General features: G+C 28.9%; 2 protein-coding genes across 2 annotated transcripts; both read left to right on the top strand.

Moving 5' to 3' along the window:
* The first annotated feature begins 6,107 nt into the window (after window positions 1-6,107).
* Window positions 6,108-7,478, top strand: LOC107611809 (kiwellin). The gene is made up of 2 exons (XM_088495227.1): window positions 6,108-6,420; window positions 6,923-7,478. The coding sequence occupies exons 1-2, from the start codon at window positions 6,152-6,154 to the stop codon at window positions 7,296-7,298; spliced, it is 645 nt and encodes a 214-aa protein (XP_088351353.1). The 5' UTR covers window positions 6,108-6,151; the 3' UTR covers window positions 7,299-7,478.
* Window positions 7,479-12,457: 4,979 nt separating this feature from the next.
* Window positions 12,458-13,691, top strand: LOC148547047 (kiwellin-like). The gene is made up of 2 exons (XM_088495226.1): window positions 12,458-12,790; window positions 13,112-13,691. The coding sequence occupies exons 1-2, from the start codon at window positions 12,522-12,524 to the stop codon at window positions 13,485-13,487; spliced, it is 645 nt and encodes a 214-aa protein (XP_088351352.1). The 5' UTR covers window positions 12,458-12,521; the 3' UTR covers window positions 13,488-13,691.
* Window positions 13,692-15,404: the final 1,713 nt, after the last annotated feature.

Genomic DNA, 15,404 nt, shown 5'->3' with positions numbered 1-15,404 from the left:
CAAATCATCGGCAAATATCAAATGAGAAATTCTTGGACCCCCTCTAGAAATTGTAACCGGCTTCCACAAGCCCCTATCAATTTGTTGATTAATAGAACAGGATAATCTCTCCATACACAACACAAACATATACGGTGATATAGGATCTCCTTGCCTAAGACCCCTGCTCGGAGTGAAGCTATTTAATCTATCCCCGTTCCAGAGGATAGACAGTGAGGAAGCAATAACACAACGCATAATCAGATTGATTGTTGGAGGAGGAAAGCCAAAACTCACAAGGGTTTGTTTCAGAAACTCCCAATCCACTCTATCATACGCTTTCTCCAGATCAATCTTAAAGGCTAGGGTGGTGCCTTTCTTTGATTTTGTCTTTTTCATGAAATGGAGAACTTCTTGTGCTACAATGATGTTGTCTGGGATTCCTCTCCCTGGGATAAACCCTCCTTGAAGGGGCCCAATAATCTCTTTGAGATAGAGACGAAGTCTATTAACCAGGACCTTCGTTATAACTTTGTAAACCACATTACAGAGACTGATAGGTCAGAAATCCTTCATGGAAATCGAGTTTTCTACCTTTGGAATAAGAACCATAAGAGTTTCCATCATCCTTGGATCCATATCCAAACCAGAGAACGCATGACGAACCATAGTCCAAACATCAAAATCAACAATCTCCTAGTATTCTTTAAAGAAGAAAGCCTGAAACCCATCAGGGCCTGGAGCCTTAAAAGAATGCATACTGAAAACAGCCGACTTAACTTCTTCCAGAGTAACTGACGCTGTGAGGCTACAACAAGCTTCATCATTCAGGAAAGGTAGCAGCACATTACCAAGACAACCTAAATCTACATCCTCCGACTAGCAGAATAGGTGTTTATAAAAGGATTCAGCTTCCTTTCTAAGGACCTCCGAGTTTCCCACACCCCATCTCGAAGAAAGAGACCATAAATCTTATTATGCTTTCTCCGCACAAGAGTCTGGACATGAAAGAACTTGGTATTTCTTCTCCAAATTTTACCCACTGTTCTCTGGATTTCTGAAACCATAGAAGTTCCTCTTGCACAAGTGTGTTATTAAATTCCTCAATGAGCTATTATTCTTTTTGCTGCATAGACAAATCTTCCATTACTTATAGTCGCTTCTGAAGGAAATTAATCTGTCTCTCCAATTCACATTTCCTAACGAAAATGTTGCCGAACACTTTAGAATTAAAATCAAAAGAGTTCTTTTGCACTTCTGAAAGCTTGCCATGCTTCTCTCTGTAGCCAGCTTGTCATGACTGGTTCACAATATCTCTGTACCCCAGATGAGTTGTCCAAGCTGCAATAAACTGAAAAGGTCTATTCTTTTTCGGTTAGGGACGACCTGTACAGTGCACTAGGATAGGACAATGATCAGACTGAAGCCTATTTAAAATTTCTGTGTAAGCCTCTAGGAAGAGAGAAAACCATCCACTGTTGATACAGACCCGGTCAAGTTTTTTTGCCACCTCAACACTATTTTTAACCCTTCTGTACCAAGAAAACCATCTTCCAATAGTCTTCAAGTCAAACAGATCACTATCCCCTAGAGAGGCAGCAAGCTGATCTGCATGGTGACTCGAGAAGAGGCAACCCTTAGATTCGTGAGAGAATAGTACTTCATTAAAATCACCAAGAACAATCTATGGCCCGCAGAAAGTCGAAGACTGAGTAACAAGATAATCCCATAGCAGAATTCTGGTATTACACTGAGGACTACCATAGATACTGATGCACCTCCAAATCACATTATTTACCTAAACCTCAACTGTAACACACTGATCGAAAGCATCAACCCATTTGCAATGAGCACCCTGCATTGCAGAAAGGAACCAGATATCTCCCTTATGTATGTCCTGACGCCTCCACTATACCAATAGAGTGATAACCAAGTCTTTTCCAGAATAGTTTCAAGTGTTGAAAAGAACAGTGAGTTTCAACCACAATAAAAATTACAGATTTAAATTTCCTAACCAACTCTTTACAATTTACCCGGACTAACTTATTAGAAGCACCCTTAATATTCCAAGCTATTATATTTAAACTATTCATAATATAAAATATAAAAATATAAAACAAGGAAATCAAAGTGCTTCACCAACCTCAAACCGAGGCTTGCCCAGCGAGAGTGACTCCCATAACCTTCATGTTTGCCAGATCTCCATGGAATATCTCTTTATTTTCGCTTACCGACACAGCAACAACCGACAAACATTAATTCCCTAATTCTCTTTCACTCATTTTTCTATTTTCTTACCTCTATTTAAAGGTAAAAGAATTCTTTCAATTTTTTTGTACGTAAAATTTTTTACTGTTTTATTTTTGTAAATTAAATTTAAATATTAAACATGTAAAATTTGAGTTCTATTTTTTTTTTTTTTGCTATATTCACCTTTCCTTAATTTTCAATTCTTTCGCGTTTTCCGCTTTTAATATCTTTCAAGTTTTTTTTGTGTTTTTTTTAATTTTTGTACCAGTATATTTTTCAATTTGATAAGAATATGATAATTTTTTAACTGTATTTTTTATTTTTTCTATTGATAGATTTTGTTGTGTTTATTCTTTGATTCAAATCCCAATAGATGATAAAAAAAAATATAAAATAAATGAATTCGACAATTAACAAGAAATATAAAGACTTATTTGTAATTTTTATTCAATATAAAAATTTATTTGTATTTTTATTTAATATAATATCTTTTTTTTAATTATATTTCTATTTTATATGTTTTATTTATTTTTTATTTGTAATTCATAATTTATTTTTGTATTTAAAAATATTAATTTTAAATGTTATGACAGTAGTCTCTTCTTTAACAAAATAAAGAAAAAAATAATTTTTTGTAGCAATAATTTATTTAATCAACAGTCAATTAATAAAGTACCAATGAATAAAAATAAAAAAATAAAAAAATTAATTATTAACTTAATAAAAAATTTTAAATTTAAAAATATAATTTTAAATTTTACAATATTAAAAATAAACTAATCAAATATATTTTTATTATTTTTGACATTTAAAAAATAAATTTTTTTATAAACCAATCACATTTTCTAAAATATGAAACGTTGAAAACAAGAACATAAAATATTTTTACAAACTAATCAACTTCTATTTTTGGTAGCCAATTTTGGTATATTTATATATATAGCATAATCACGCAATTTTTTGTAACATGTAATTATAAGAATCTAAGGTATTTACTTTTAGGTTTAATTACTATATTAATTTCTATGAAGGTTCTGAAAATTGGACCAATCATCAAACCGTTTTAGTAATTGATTTATTGGTTTATTGGTCTAACTGGTCTAACTGGTAGTTTAATCGAAAAAATCGTTTTAGAATAGAATAATAAATAAATTATAAATAAACATCCTAAAATATAATTATAGTCTAATATAAATTTTAAAATATTTTCGAAATTTAAAACACTACATAAAATATCATCAACCAAATATATATGATCTTATCAAAATCCAAACTCAAAAGTTAAATAGTAAAAAAATATATCTAAACACATAACATAATGTGAAGAGGCAACACAACTACACAAGAGATTAACACAATGGTCTGTTCAAGCTTGCATATATAACTTCCTGAAAAGTAGTACATTTTCATGGATCTAAATACATACACACACAAATAATTATTAATTCAATTTAACAACACTGCCTAATTATTTTCTATAATTTAGTCCATATTTTTAAGTTGTTTTGAGAACAACCCTTTTTGTGTAACCTCTAATTATCATGTAAAAGAATCTTTGTCCATATGATATATAAAAGTTCAAGAGTTCCAAATCAACAACAATAAATACCTTAACATTCCCACATATCCAAATTAAAAAAAAAAAAAACAAGACACAAACCAAAGATTCAGTTGGCAAGAACACAGTCACAAAATGAAGATGCTGAAATTCAAGTTTTTTCAGACTCTTCTGTTGATTTTCTGTGCCAAACACACCATAGCAAAAAATAACATAGAACAATTCAAAAAAACATACATAGTCCACATGGAGAAGTCCACCATGCCAGTAAGTTTCAATGATCACCACAATTGGTTTGAATCATCATTGCAATCAGTATCAGAATCAGCAGAAATGCTATACACCTACAAGCATGTAGTTCATGGCTTCTCAACAAGGCTAACTAACCAAGAAGCCGAGGCGCTCTCGAAGCAACCAGAAATCCTTTCGCTCATACCGGAGCGTAAATACGAGCTTCACACAACAAGAACACCATACTTCCTTGGATTTGATCTAACTCTTGCTAGTTTGGATAGATTTAGTACCCATTTACCTGCCTCTGTGGCAGAGAGTGAGGTAATTATTGGAGTAATAGACAGTGGTATATGGCCTACAACACAATGAAAAATAAAAAAAAATTCTCAACAAGACCATATCTAAATTCTGTCTACAGCATTCAACAATATTGCAATGAACAAATTAGGAGCCATCAGAACCAGTAAAATACTATCAGCAACTGGTAAAATAAATTTTAATACATAAAGATTTCCACCATACGTACAGAACCATACATACAGAACCATACATACAAATTTACAAATTTGTAAAATTTCTACCATTAGCAACCAGTAAATACAAGACAGAACCAAAAGAAAAATTGAAGAACCAACCTTCAAAACCAAACTTGAAATAAAGACTGAAGTAGACTTGAAGAAAAATGGAACAAAAATTGAAGAAGAAGACCAAACCCTCAGTGAAGATGAAGACGAGAAGCCACTAACCTGGGTCCGTGCCGAGAAGCCAGCGAGGATGAAGAGCCGAAAAGGACCTGCCGAGTTACTGGGTTAGGCGGTGACGATGGAGGACCTGGGTTAGGCGGCGATGATGGAGGAAGAAGCGGCGTTGCTGAGGACCTGGGACGGCGGTGGCGCTGAGGACCTGAGTTAGGCGGCGACGATGGAGGGTTAGGCGGCTAGGGTTTCTTCGATTCAGGGTTCTCCACTCTCCAGTTCGTGAATAAATGAATGGTTGGGGGAAGAGGGGGTTGGGTCACGAGGGGGGGTTGGGAATGACCTGGAATCCTGGATCCATTTCTTTTTTTTTTTTTTACAAATTAAAAAAACGACGTCGTTTTAAGCAAACCAGTTGATTACCGATCCGGTCCAACCGACCGGTTCTTAATTTTCTACCGGTTCTTTTCGAGTGGTTATGGAGGGAGAACCGGACCACTTGCATTGCCGGTTTCCAATTGAACCGATTCGACCGGCCGATCCGATTTTCAGAACCATGATTTCTATAATTTTAATAAGTTTTTAATTAGATTTTTATATTTTTTTTATTGAATTCTTATATCATATTAAATTTTGTAATTAAGTTTTTATTGTGATAAAAATATTGAAATGTGGAAATTTAGGTGCAGTCAACTTCACGTGAAGTTGATAACTGAGAACCGTTAAATAAAAATTTAGTCAAATCATTCAAATTATTTAACGACTCTCAATTATTAACTTCACATGAAATTGACTGCATCTAAGTTTGTCAGAATATTTTGTTAAACAAAATGTACCTAACATTTGACTGAATATCATGTATAATTTGTTAGTTTTAATGTTTTTATTACCAAAAAAAATTCAAAATTTGATATGATATATAGATTTAATTACAAAAAAAAAATAAAAATAAAAAAATATCTATTAAAAAATTGGGTGAAACTAGAGATCATACAATGCAAGTAATTAAACCTTAAAAAGGTATAGGTAGAGAATGAGAATACTAAACAATGTGAACAATAGATATGTCGGATGTTCAATTCAATAGATATGCAGATGATTATGTTTATTATTTTTAATTGAATGATTATTTCTTTTTATTCGATTTACTCATGCAGAGTTAACAATGACTGAATGTTCAATTCACTAGATGTGCAAATAGTTATTTTAATGTTAAAATTTAGAAAATAATTTAAAAGTTAAGTGATTTTTTACTTTATTGTATCAATTCTAAAACCTATTATTCACATTATTTATAAAAATCATTGTCTATCTAACAAAACGGTTAAACTTTACTTTTAATATATCATTGTCCTCTATTTAAGCATCTTATCCAATGCTCACAAAACACAACCACCATTTAGACAAGTAGTCATTCTAGTCTAATTCGCCAATAATGGCTCACAAAGCAACCTCCTCCTTTATGATTCTATATTGTTCCTTGTGCCTATTCACTCTCATAAACGCACTCTCCTCCTGCAACGGCCCATGCAACAACCTCAACGATTGCTCTGGCCAGCTCATCTGCATCAACGGAAGGTGCAACGACGACCCTGACGTCGGCACTCACATCTGCACCACCCCCGCTCGACCAAGTGGTGGCGGCAAAACCTGCCGATCCTCCGGCAACCTTCAATGCGGCACAAACTCCTACCCTCAATACAGGTGCGATGCTACACCCGAAGCATCTATATATCCTAAGGATATATATTTTAAGGGTATAGCTAGTATAAAAGAAGATAAAAATATTATTTTATACATTAAAATTAATTATTAAAATCAGTTATTATGTATTTACATATAAATATATATATTATTTAATTTATTAACAAATTAAAAAAATATGTTTACAAATATTTTTTTAAAGACATTTTAGTTATTAACAGATTTAAAAGATATTTTTTCAAAAAAAAAAATATCTGAAAGACATTTTTATGGTTTATTTCTATTAAAAAGTTGTTTTTTATTTTGTACTTTTAAGTGTTTTTATTATTATATTATTAAAAGGTGAAAACTCAGTAAAGTCGATTTCATGTGAAGTTGATAGTCGAGAACCGTTAAATGATTTAACTGATTTGACTAAATTTTTATCAAACAGCTCTCAGCTATCAACTTATTAAAATGCTAAATATTATGTATATATATGAATAAAGTTTTCCGAATGCAGGTGCTCGCCTCCGGTGTCATCCTCCACCAAGGCAATACTCACCCTGAACGACTTCAGCGAAGGCGGAGACGGAGGTGGCCCATCTGAGTGTGACGGAAACTACCACGAAAACTCAGAGCCAGTGGTGGCACTGTCCACTGGGTGGTACAACCAAGGGTCGAGGTGCTTGAAGATGATAAGGATCACCGCGAGTAACGGGAGGAGCGTGTTGGCTAAGGTGGTGGACGAGTGCGACTCCGTTAACGGTTGTGATTCGGAGCATTCAGGACAGCCACCGTGCCGGAAAAACGTCGTGGATGGATCGCAGGCGGTGTGGGATGCTCTAGGGCTGGATACGGATGTTGGGGTTGAAAACGTTACTTGGTCAATGGCCTAAAATAATAATCTCACGTTGCCAATTCTATACGATAGGGATTAATAATAATAATAATAATAATAATAATAATAATAATAATAATAATAATAATAAACAAATAAATAAGAACAAGCATGTAGCTTATTTAATTTTATATTTTATTTTCGGAAATGCTAAAACCTTGGTGAGCATGTATCCTATGAGAATTTCATAAATTTATAAAATAATAATATTATAAAAATAAAAAATTATTAGAATTTATTTTATTTAATATTTAATTAATTATTATAATAATAATTAATAAATATTAAATAAGATAAATTTTAATTATTTTTAGTTAATTTTATTTTTGTTATTAAATATTTTCGTTTATAAAATATGTAATGCAATAATGGAATTAAAGCAGGGTTCCAACTTCGAACTTCCAAACTCAAACAATGATATTTTTATACATATCCTGACAGGGACGGATCCATACTAAAGAAGTCTATTAAGTTTTCACAGTATCATGTATTATCATATCATGCATGTGCTTTTTTATAATTTAAAAAAAAAAGATTAGGTGGTAAAGGCCCAACTTGTATATATCAAAGTCAACTTTATATTTTTACAATCATAATGTCAACATATAATAAGAAAAAATTTGTGTTCTAATTGTTTTAACCATTAGATCTGAATTATAAAAAATATATATAATATATATTAATTAAAATCATCAACAGTTAAAATAATTAAAATATCGATGTTCTTGATACATTTAAAATTTTTTCTATAATACAATAAACACAAGATAAATTTACAGTTTTAGTAAGAAAAATAATAGGATATACAAAAATAATGTATATAAATATAGAGGGTTTATTTAGGTGAACTTTTAAAAAAATAAAAATAATTTTGTATTTAAATATTTTATATAGAAATATTTTTTATTTTTTAATTATATTTAGATATAATAATATAAAAATATTTTTATTTATTTATTATGTGAAAAATAATTAAAAAAAATAAATTATTTTTAAAAAATATTTTTTAATATTTTTATTTTTACTATTAAAAATTTATTAAACAGCTAAAAAATAAAAAATATTTTTTTAAATATTTTTTTATCAATTTACTGACACCTAAATAGTAACTAAACAATCGGATATTATACGAAAACTTCATGATGTATATAAAAATGAGGACATCTTGTGTACTTTTATATTTTTGGGACTTACCATCTTGTATGCTTGTGGTTAAGTTTCAAGCATCCTCATCTACGTTCAATAACAAAGCCCAAAAGAGCATCCTCATCCTTAGGCCCAAAAAATATATTATATAAGCCCCAAGTTGGGCTTAATCGTCAGAAGTTTCAAGATTTTTAACCCAAAATAGTGTGTAAGTTGGGCTTAATCATCAGAAATTTCAAGATTTTTAACCCAAAATAAAATGTGTCTAAAAATACCCAAAATAAAGAAGTATATAGTATGACCCAAAAAAAAAAGTAGTATAGAGCATTAGAGCGAATCCAGGATAAAGGACACAATACTAATCCATGTTCCACACGGCTGGGGAATAAAACAATTATATATGACCAACAAAATTATAGTCTTATGCATTCTAAACATAAAATATTAATTTATAGTCTTATAATGACTAATAACACAAAATATTAAGGTTTACAATACTTAAATTTCACATAAGAATAGTCATGATCCATCATTAATAATACAAAATATTAATTGTGTATGATGACCGGCTACCGGGTCGACTTCGGGTGACCCGAGCTATGGCCCGGACCTGATCCGAAATAATGACCGGATTTTTTTTTTAAAACCCTTATCCGACCCTAAACCTGATGAAATCACATCAAATTAGCCCCTAAAGTGTTCGAGACTGGGCCGGATCTTCAGACCGGACCAGACAATGTACACCCCTATGAAATACTCCTTAAATTCTAAAGTTTAAATAGTTAAATATTAAATTCTAAATTCTAAATTTTAAATCCTAAATTATATATCCTAAATTTTAAATTTTAAATTTCTCCTTTCATTCATGTTAGACTTGACCGTGCAATTCCATTCATGGATGCTTGACTTATGGGTATGTCCACAGCACAAAAGTGTTAATCACGGCACGTATCTTCAGTAGATTAACCCTTATCTAACAAATCAACGGTGTTAATTTCAGTTGATATCTATGGTTTGTCGTTGGCTAATTTATCGTGGTCCTTACGATTTAAGAAGACCGGTGCCATTAATGTCATTGTACCTCCATGAATGCTAATCGCGAAGTCTACTTGCGTTTGTTTCACCCAAGTTGGCCTCCATATATGGTTTGCATTTTTGTTTCTTCTATTTTGTTTGTTTTGGTCTTTTTTAGTAATGTTGACTGGTGGTTGCTGAGTTTTATTATACATTCTCTCGCTCTTAAATAAAAAAAAATTAAGTGCAATTATTTTTATATAAAATTAATATTTAAAAATTATTAAATAATTTAATAAATTTAACTAAAGTATTATATAATAATTTTTAATTATTAATTTCATATGAAAATAAATAGATGAGTGTTGTTTGCATGAGTCTCTACTCCACAATAATTGTCACTTCATTCATTTGTTGCATTTATTACATATTTACAAATTAATATCTTTTAATATTATATATAATTCAAATAATGAATACTCATGTAAAATTAATAATTAAAAATTATTAAATAATAATTTAATTAAATATATTAAATTATTTAATAAATTTTAAATAATAATTTTATATAAAGTAAAATAATTAGATGTGAATTTTCACAGCAACAAATATACAAATTAGCTGAATACTTATTATGAGATGGAAGAAATCATTCCGATTACCTTTATAGACTGGTATGGGGTACATTGAATTTAATAACATGGGAAGTACCTAAAACATGCACATGGAATTCCATGAAGCCTCCAACTTTGACAATTCCACACCGTATCTCATTATAAACTTGTCTGCAGCAACATAAAAATTAGTTATCATATATCATTAAAGGATGCCAAATAATATTATTCTTTTATTTCACTGGATTTCTTTTCTTTAATAATTTCTTCCACCCATTCCATCTCTATCCTTCACTTAATTTTGACATATAGAATAAGTTTAATTTGTTATAATATAATATGTTCAGGTTAAAATATAAAAAAAAAAAAGACAAGGAAAAGGCTGTTTAACACAACTTATGATCTAGTTAAGTTCTCAATATTGGTGAATACTTTTTAAATATTTAAAATTTTGATGTTTAATAAATTTGTATTTTTATGAATCTTTGAAAATAATTGTTATTAGACAAATTAATTTTTTATTATTTAAAAAAAGACTAATTTATTTTATAGTGATATATTTTTTAACTAAATTTTCTTAAAATAAAAGTGTTTAAAGACTTATTTATACAATATTTATATTTAAAATTAGACTAAAAGTGAAAAAAAACTTAGAGACTGATTGAATATTTTAACATTATTTTTAATTAAAATATTTAAAAAAATATAAAATAAAAAATGATACTTTTTTTATTTTCAGCTAAAAATTTTGAAAAATTTCCAGTCTATAATATGATATTTTTAATTAAGAATTCTTGATCTATGATGTTAAATTTAAATTCTAAAACCAGTCTTTACTCTTCGCATTGCCAACTCACGTTTTCTATTAGTTGTCTACTCATTATTTCTCTTCCACTCGTTTTTCCATTCTCTTAATTCGATTTAAAGGTAAAAGAGCTCTTTTAAAAATTTTTTGTTGTGCATAAAAATTTCTACTATTTTATTTTTGTAAACTAAATTTAAATATTAAACGGTGTAAAATTTGAGTTCTAGTTTTCTTTATTATATTCACCTTTTCTTAATTTTCAACTCTTGTTTTTACGTTCTCTGCTTTCAATATCTTTTAAGTTATTTTTTGTGTTTTTCTAAAATTTTTGTATCAGGATATTTTTCAATTTGATAGGAATATGATAATTTTTTTGGATAGGTTTTGTTGTGTTTATTCTTTGATTCAAAGTCCAGTGATAAAAAAAAGAATATCAAATAAATGAATTCGACAATTGACGAGAAATATAAAGACTCGTTTGTATTTATATTCAATATAAAAATTTATTTGTATTTTCATTCAATAAGTATATTTTTTTAACCGTACTTCTATTTTATATGTTTTATTTATTTTGTACTTATATCTCATACCTATTTTTTTAATATTAATATAATTTTTTTTGTTATTTAAAAATATTAATTTCAAATGTTATGACCGACTCTTCTTTAATAAAATAAAAAAAAAAGTTTATAGCAATAATTTATTTAATCAACGGTCAATTAATAAAGTACTAATGAATAAAAATTAAAAAATAAAAGAATTAATTATTAACTTAATAAAAAATCAAAAACTAAAATCATGATTGAATAAAAATATAATTTTAGATTTTATAATATTAAAAATAAACCAACTAAACATATTTTTATTATTTTTAATATTTAAAAATAATTTTTTTATAAACCAATCATATTTTTTAAAATATAAAATGTTGAAAACAAGAACATAAAATATTTTTACAAACCAATCAATTTTTAATTTTTGATAACTAATTTTGGTGTATGTAGTATAAGCACACAATTTTTTTGTACAAAAATGTTATTCGTAGACTAAAATTAGCCATTAAAATCAGTTATCAACGTATTTGTGTATAAATATATGTGTAGTCTAATTTATTTTCAATGTGTATTTGTATTCTAGTATGTATTTTATACTAATGACTAACTTTGGTGAGTGATTTTAATGTATATATAGCATAACTCTTTTTTATAACATGTAATTATAAGAATCTAATGTATTTATTTTTAAATTTAATTACTCTATTAATTTTTATAGTTTTAATAAATTTTTAGTTAAATTTTTATTTTTTTATTTAATCTTTATATCATATTAAAGTTTGTAATTAAGTTTTTACTGTGACAAAAATATTAGAATTGTTAGAATATTTTGTTAAACAAAAAATATACCTAAATATAATAATTTGTTAGTTTCAACGTTTTTATTACTGAAATAATATATGAATTTAATTAAAAAAATAGAATAAAAATCTATTAAAAAATTGGGTGCAACTAGAGACTATACAAGTAATTAAACCTTAGTTTTAATATATCGTTGTCCTCTATTTAAGCATCTTATCTAATGCTCACAAAGCACAAAATTAAACCACCATTTAGACAAGTAGTCATTCTAGTCTAATTCGCCAATAATGGCTCACAAAGCAACCTCCTTCTTTATGATTCTATATTGTTCCTTGTGCCTATTCACTCTCATAAACGCACTCTCCTCCTGCAACGGCCCATGCAACAACCTCAACGACTGCTCTGGCCAGCTCATCTGCATCAACGGAAGGTGCAACGACGACCCTGACGTCGGTACTCACATCTGCACCACCCCCGCTCCACCAAGTGGTGGAGGCGGAACCTGCCGATCCTCCGGCAACCTTCAATGCGGCACAAACTCCTACCCTCAATACAGGTGCCATGCTAATAAGGATATATATTTTAAGGGTATAGCTAGTATAAAAAAAAAAGATAAAAATAATATTTATACGTCAAAATTAAACACTAAAATCAGTTATTATATATTTATATATTTATGTTTAAATACATATATTATTTAGATCTTAACAAATTTAAAAGATATTTTTTTTCAATAAATAAATATCTGAAAGAAATTTTTTATAGTTTATTCCTATTAAAAAGTTGTTTTCTATTTTGCACTTTAAGTGTTTTTATTATTATATTATTAAAATGCTAAATATTATGTATATATATGAATAAAGTTTTCCGAATGCAGGTGCTCGCCTCCGGTGTCATCCTCCACCAAGGCAATACTCACCCTGAACGACTTCAGCGAAGGCGGAGACGGAGGTGGCCCATCTGAGTGTGACGGAAACTACCACGAAAACTCAGAGCCAGTGGTGGCACTGTCCACTGGGTGGTACAACCAAGGGTCGAGGTGCTTGAAGATGATAAGGATCACCGCGAGTAACGGGAGGAGCGTGTTGGCTAAGGTGGTGGACGAGTGCGACTCCGTTAACGGTTGTGATTCGGAGCATGCAGGACAGCCACCGTGCCGGAACAACGTCGTGGATGGATCGCAGGCGGTGTGGGATGCTCTAGGGCTGGATACGGATGTTGGGGTTGAAAACGTTTCTTGGTCAATGGCCTAAAAATAATAATCTCACGTTGCCAATTCTATACGCTAGGGAATAATAATAATAAACAAATAAATAAGGACAAGCATGTAGCTTATTTAATTTTATGTTTTGTTTTCGGAAATGCTAAAACCTTGGTGAGCATGTATCCTATGAGAATTTCATAAATTTATAAAATAATAATATTATAAAAATAAAAAATTATTAGAATTTATTTTATTTAATATTTATTAATTATTAAATATTAAATAAGATCAATTTTAATTATTTTTAGTTAATTTTATTTTTGTTATTAAATATTTTCGTTTATAAAATATGTAATGTAATAATGGAATTAAAGCAGGGTTCCAACTTCCAACTTCCAAACTCAAACAATGATATTTTTATACATATCCTGACAGGGACGGATCCATACTAAAGAAGTCTATTAAGTTTTCACAGTATCATGTATCATCATATCATGCATGTGCTTTTTTATAATTTAAAAAAAAAAAATAGGTGGTAAAGGCCCAACTTGTATATATCAAAGTCAACTTTATATTTTTACAATCACAATGTCAACATATAATATAATAAACACAAGATAAGTTTACAGTTTTAGTAAGAAAAATAATAGGATATACAAAAATAATGTATATAATATAGAGGGTTCATTTAGGTGAACTTTTAAAAAATAAAAATAATTTTATATTTAAATATTTTTATTTATTTATGATGTAAAAAAATATTTTTTAAAAATTTTTTAAAAAACTGTAAATTATTTTTAAAAAATATTTTTTTAATATTTTTATTTTTACTATTAAAAATTTATTAAATACGTTAAAAAATAAAAAAATATTTTTTTATTAAAAAAATAATTTTTTTTATCAATTTACTGACACCTAAATAGTAACTAAACAATCACATATTATACAAAAATTTCATGATGTATATAAAAATGAGGACATCTTGTGTACTTTTATATTTTTGGGACTTACCATCTTGTATGCTTGTGGTTAAGTTTCAAGCATCCTCATCTACATTCAATAACAAAGCCCAAAAGAGGATCCTCATCCTTAGGCCCAAAAAATATATTATATAAGCCCCAAGTTGGGCTTAATCGTCAGAATTTTCAAGATTTTTAACCCAAAATAGTGTGTAAGTTGGGCTTAATCATCAGAAATTTCAAGATTTTTAACCCAAAATAAAATGTGTCTAAAAATACCCAAAATAAAGAAGTATATAGTATGACCCAAAAAAAAAAGTAGTATAGAGCATTAGAGCGAATCCAGGATGAAGGATCACTTGAAGTTGTAGGAAGCAGCCGAGGCTTTGGTTCAATGGCAGCATCACCTGCCTCGCTGGGAGCTGCACCCAGGTTCAAATTCTTAATGAGGAACATAGAACCTATATTAGTAATAGTAGTGTGTGTGAGTGGATGTGTTGTGTAATTTAGGATTGGAGATTGTCCAATCCATCGACCAAAAAAAAAAAAAAGTTGTAGGAATGACACAATACTAATCCATGTTCCACACGGCTAGGGAATAAAAAAATTATATATGACTAACAAAATTATTATTTTAATTAATATTTAGTTAATGTTTTAAATTTTAAGTATTAAATTTTAATATTTAAAATTTAAAAACTAAATTCTAATAGTATAAATATTGGCTAATATTGATAAAAACAAATCATATCTTTGGAGAATGAATAATTTAGACCACTTTTGCATATTAGCATGCTATTTTGGAATATTTCTATAAGTCTAATACTAAGAATTAAATTAAAAAATGTGAAAAATTAAAAAAATGGTTTGATGATTAAATATTTTTTTATATTTTAAAGAATATGTTAAAAAAGACACTAATTTCTCATAACTCATTCTAATGCCTAATAACTCAATTTTATGAATTTAATTATTACACTATAATTAACATTCTTATATTAAAGAAA

The sequence above is a fragment of the Arachis ipaensis genome, chromosome B8 (genome assembly GCF_059453495.1).
Source record: "Arachis ipaensis isolate K30076 ecotype BB chromosome B8, ASM5945349v1, whole genome shotgun sequence".
NCBI lineage: Eukaryota > Viridiplantae > Streptophyta > Magnoliopsida > Fabales > Fabaceae > Arachis > Arachis ipaensis.
The sequence above is the reverse complement of the archived record's forward strand: the minus strand, read 5'-3'. Positions and strand labels throughout refer to the sequence as shown.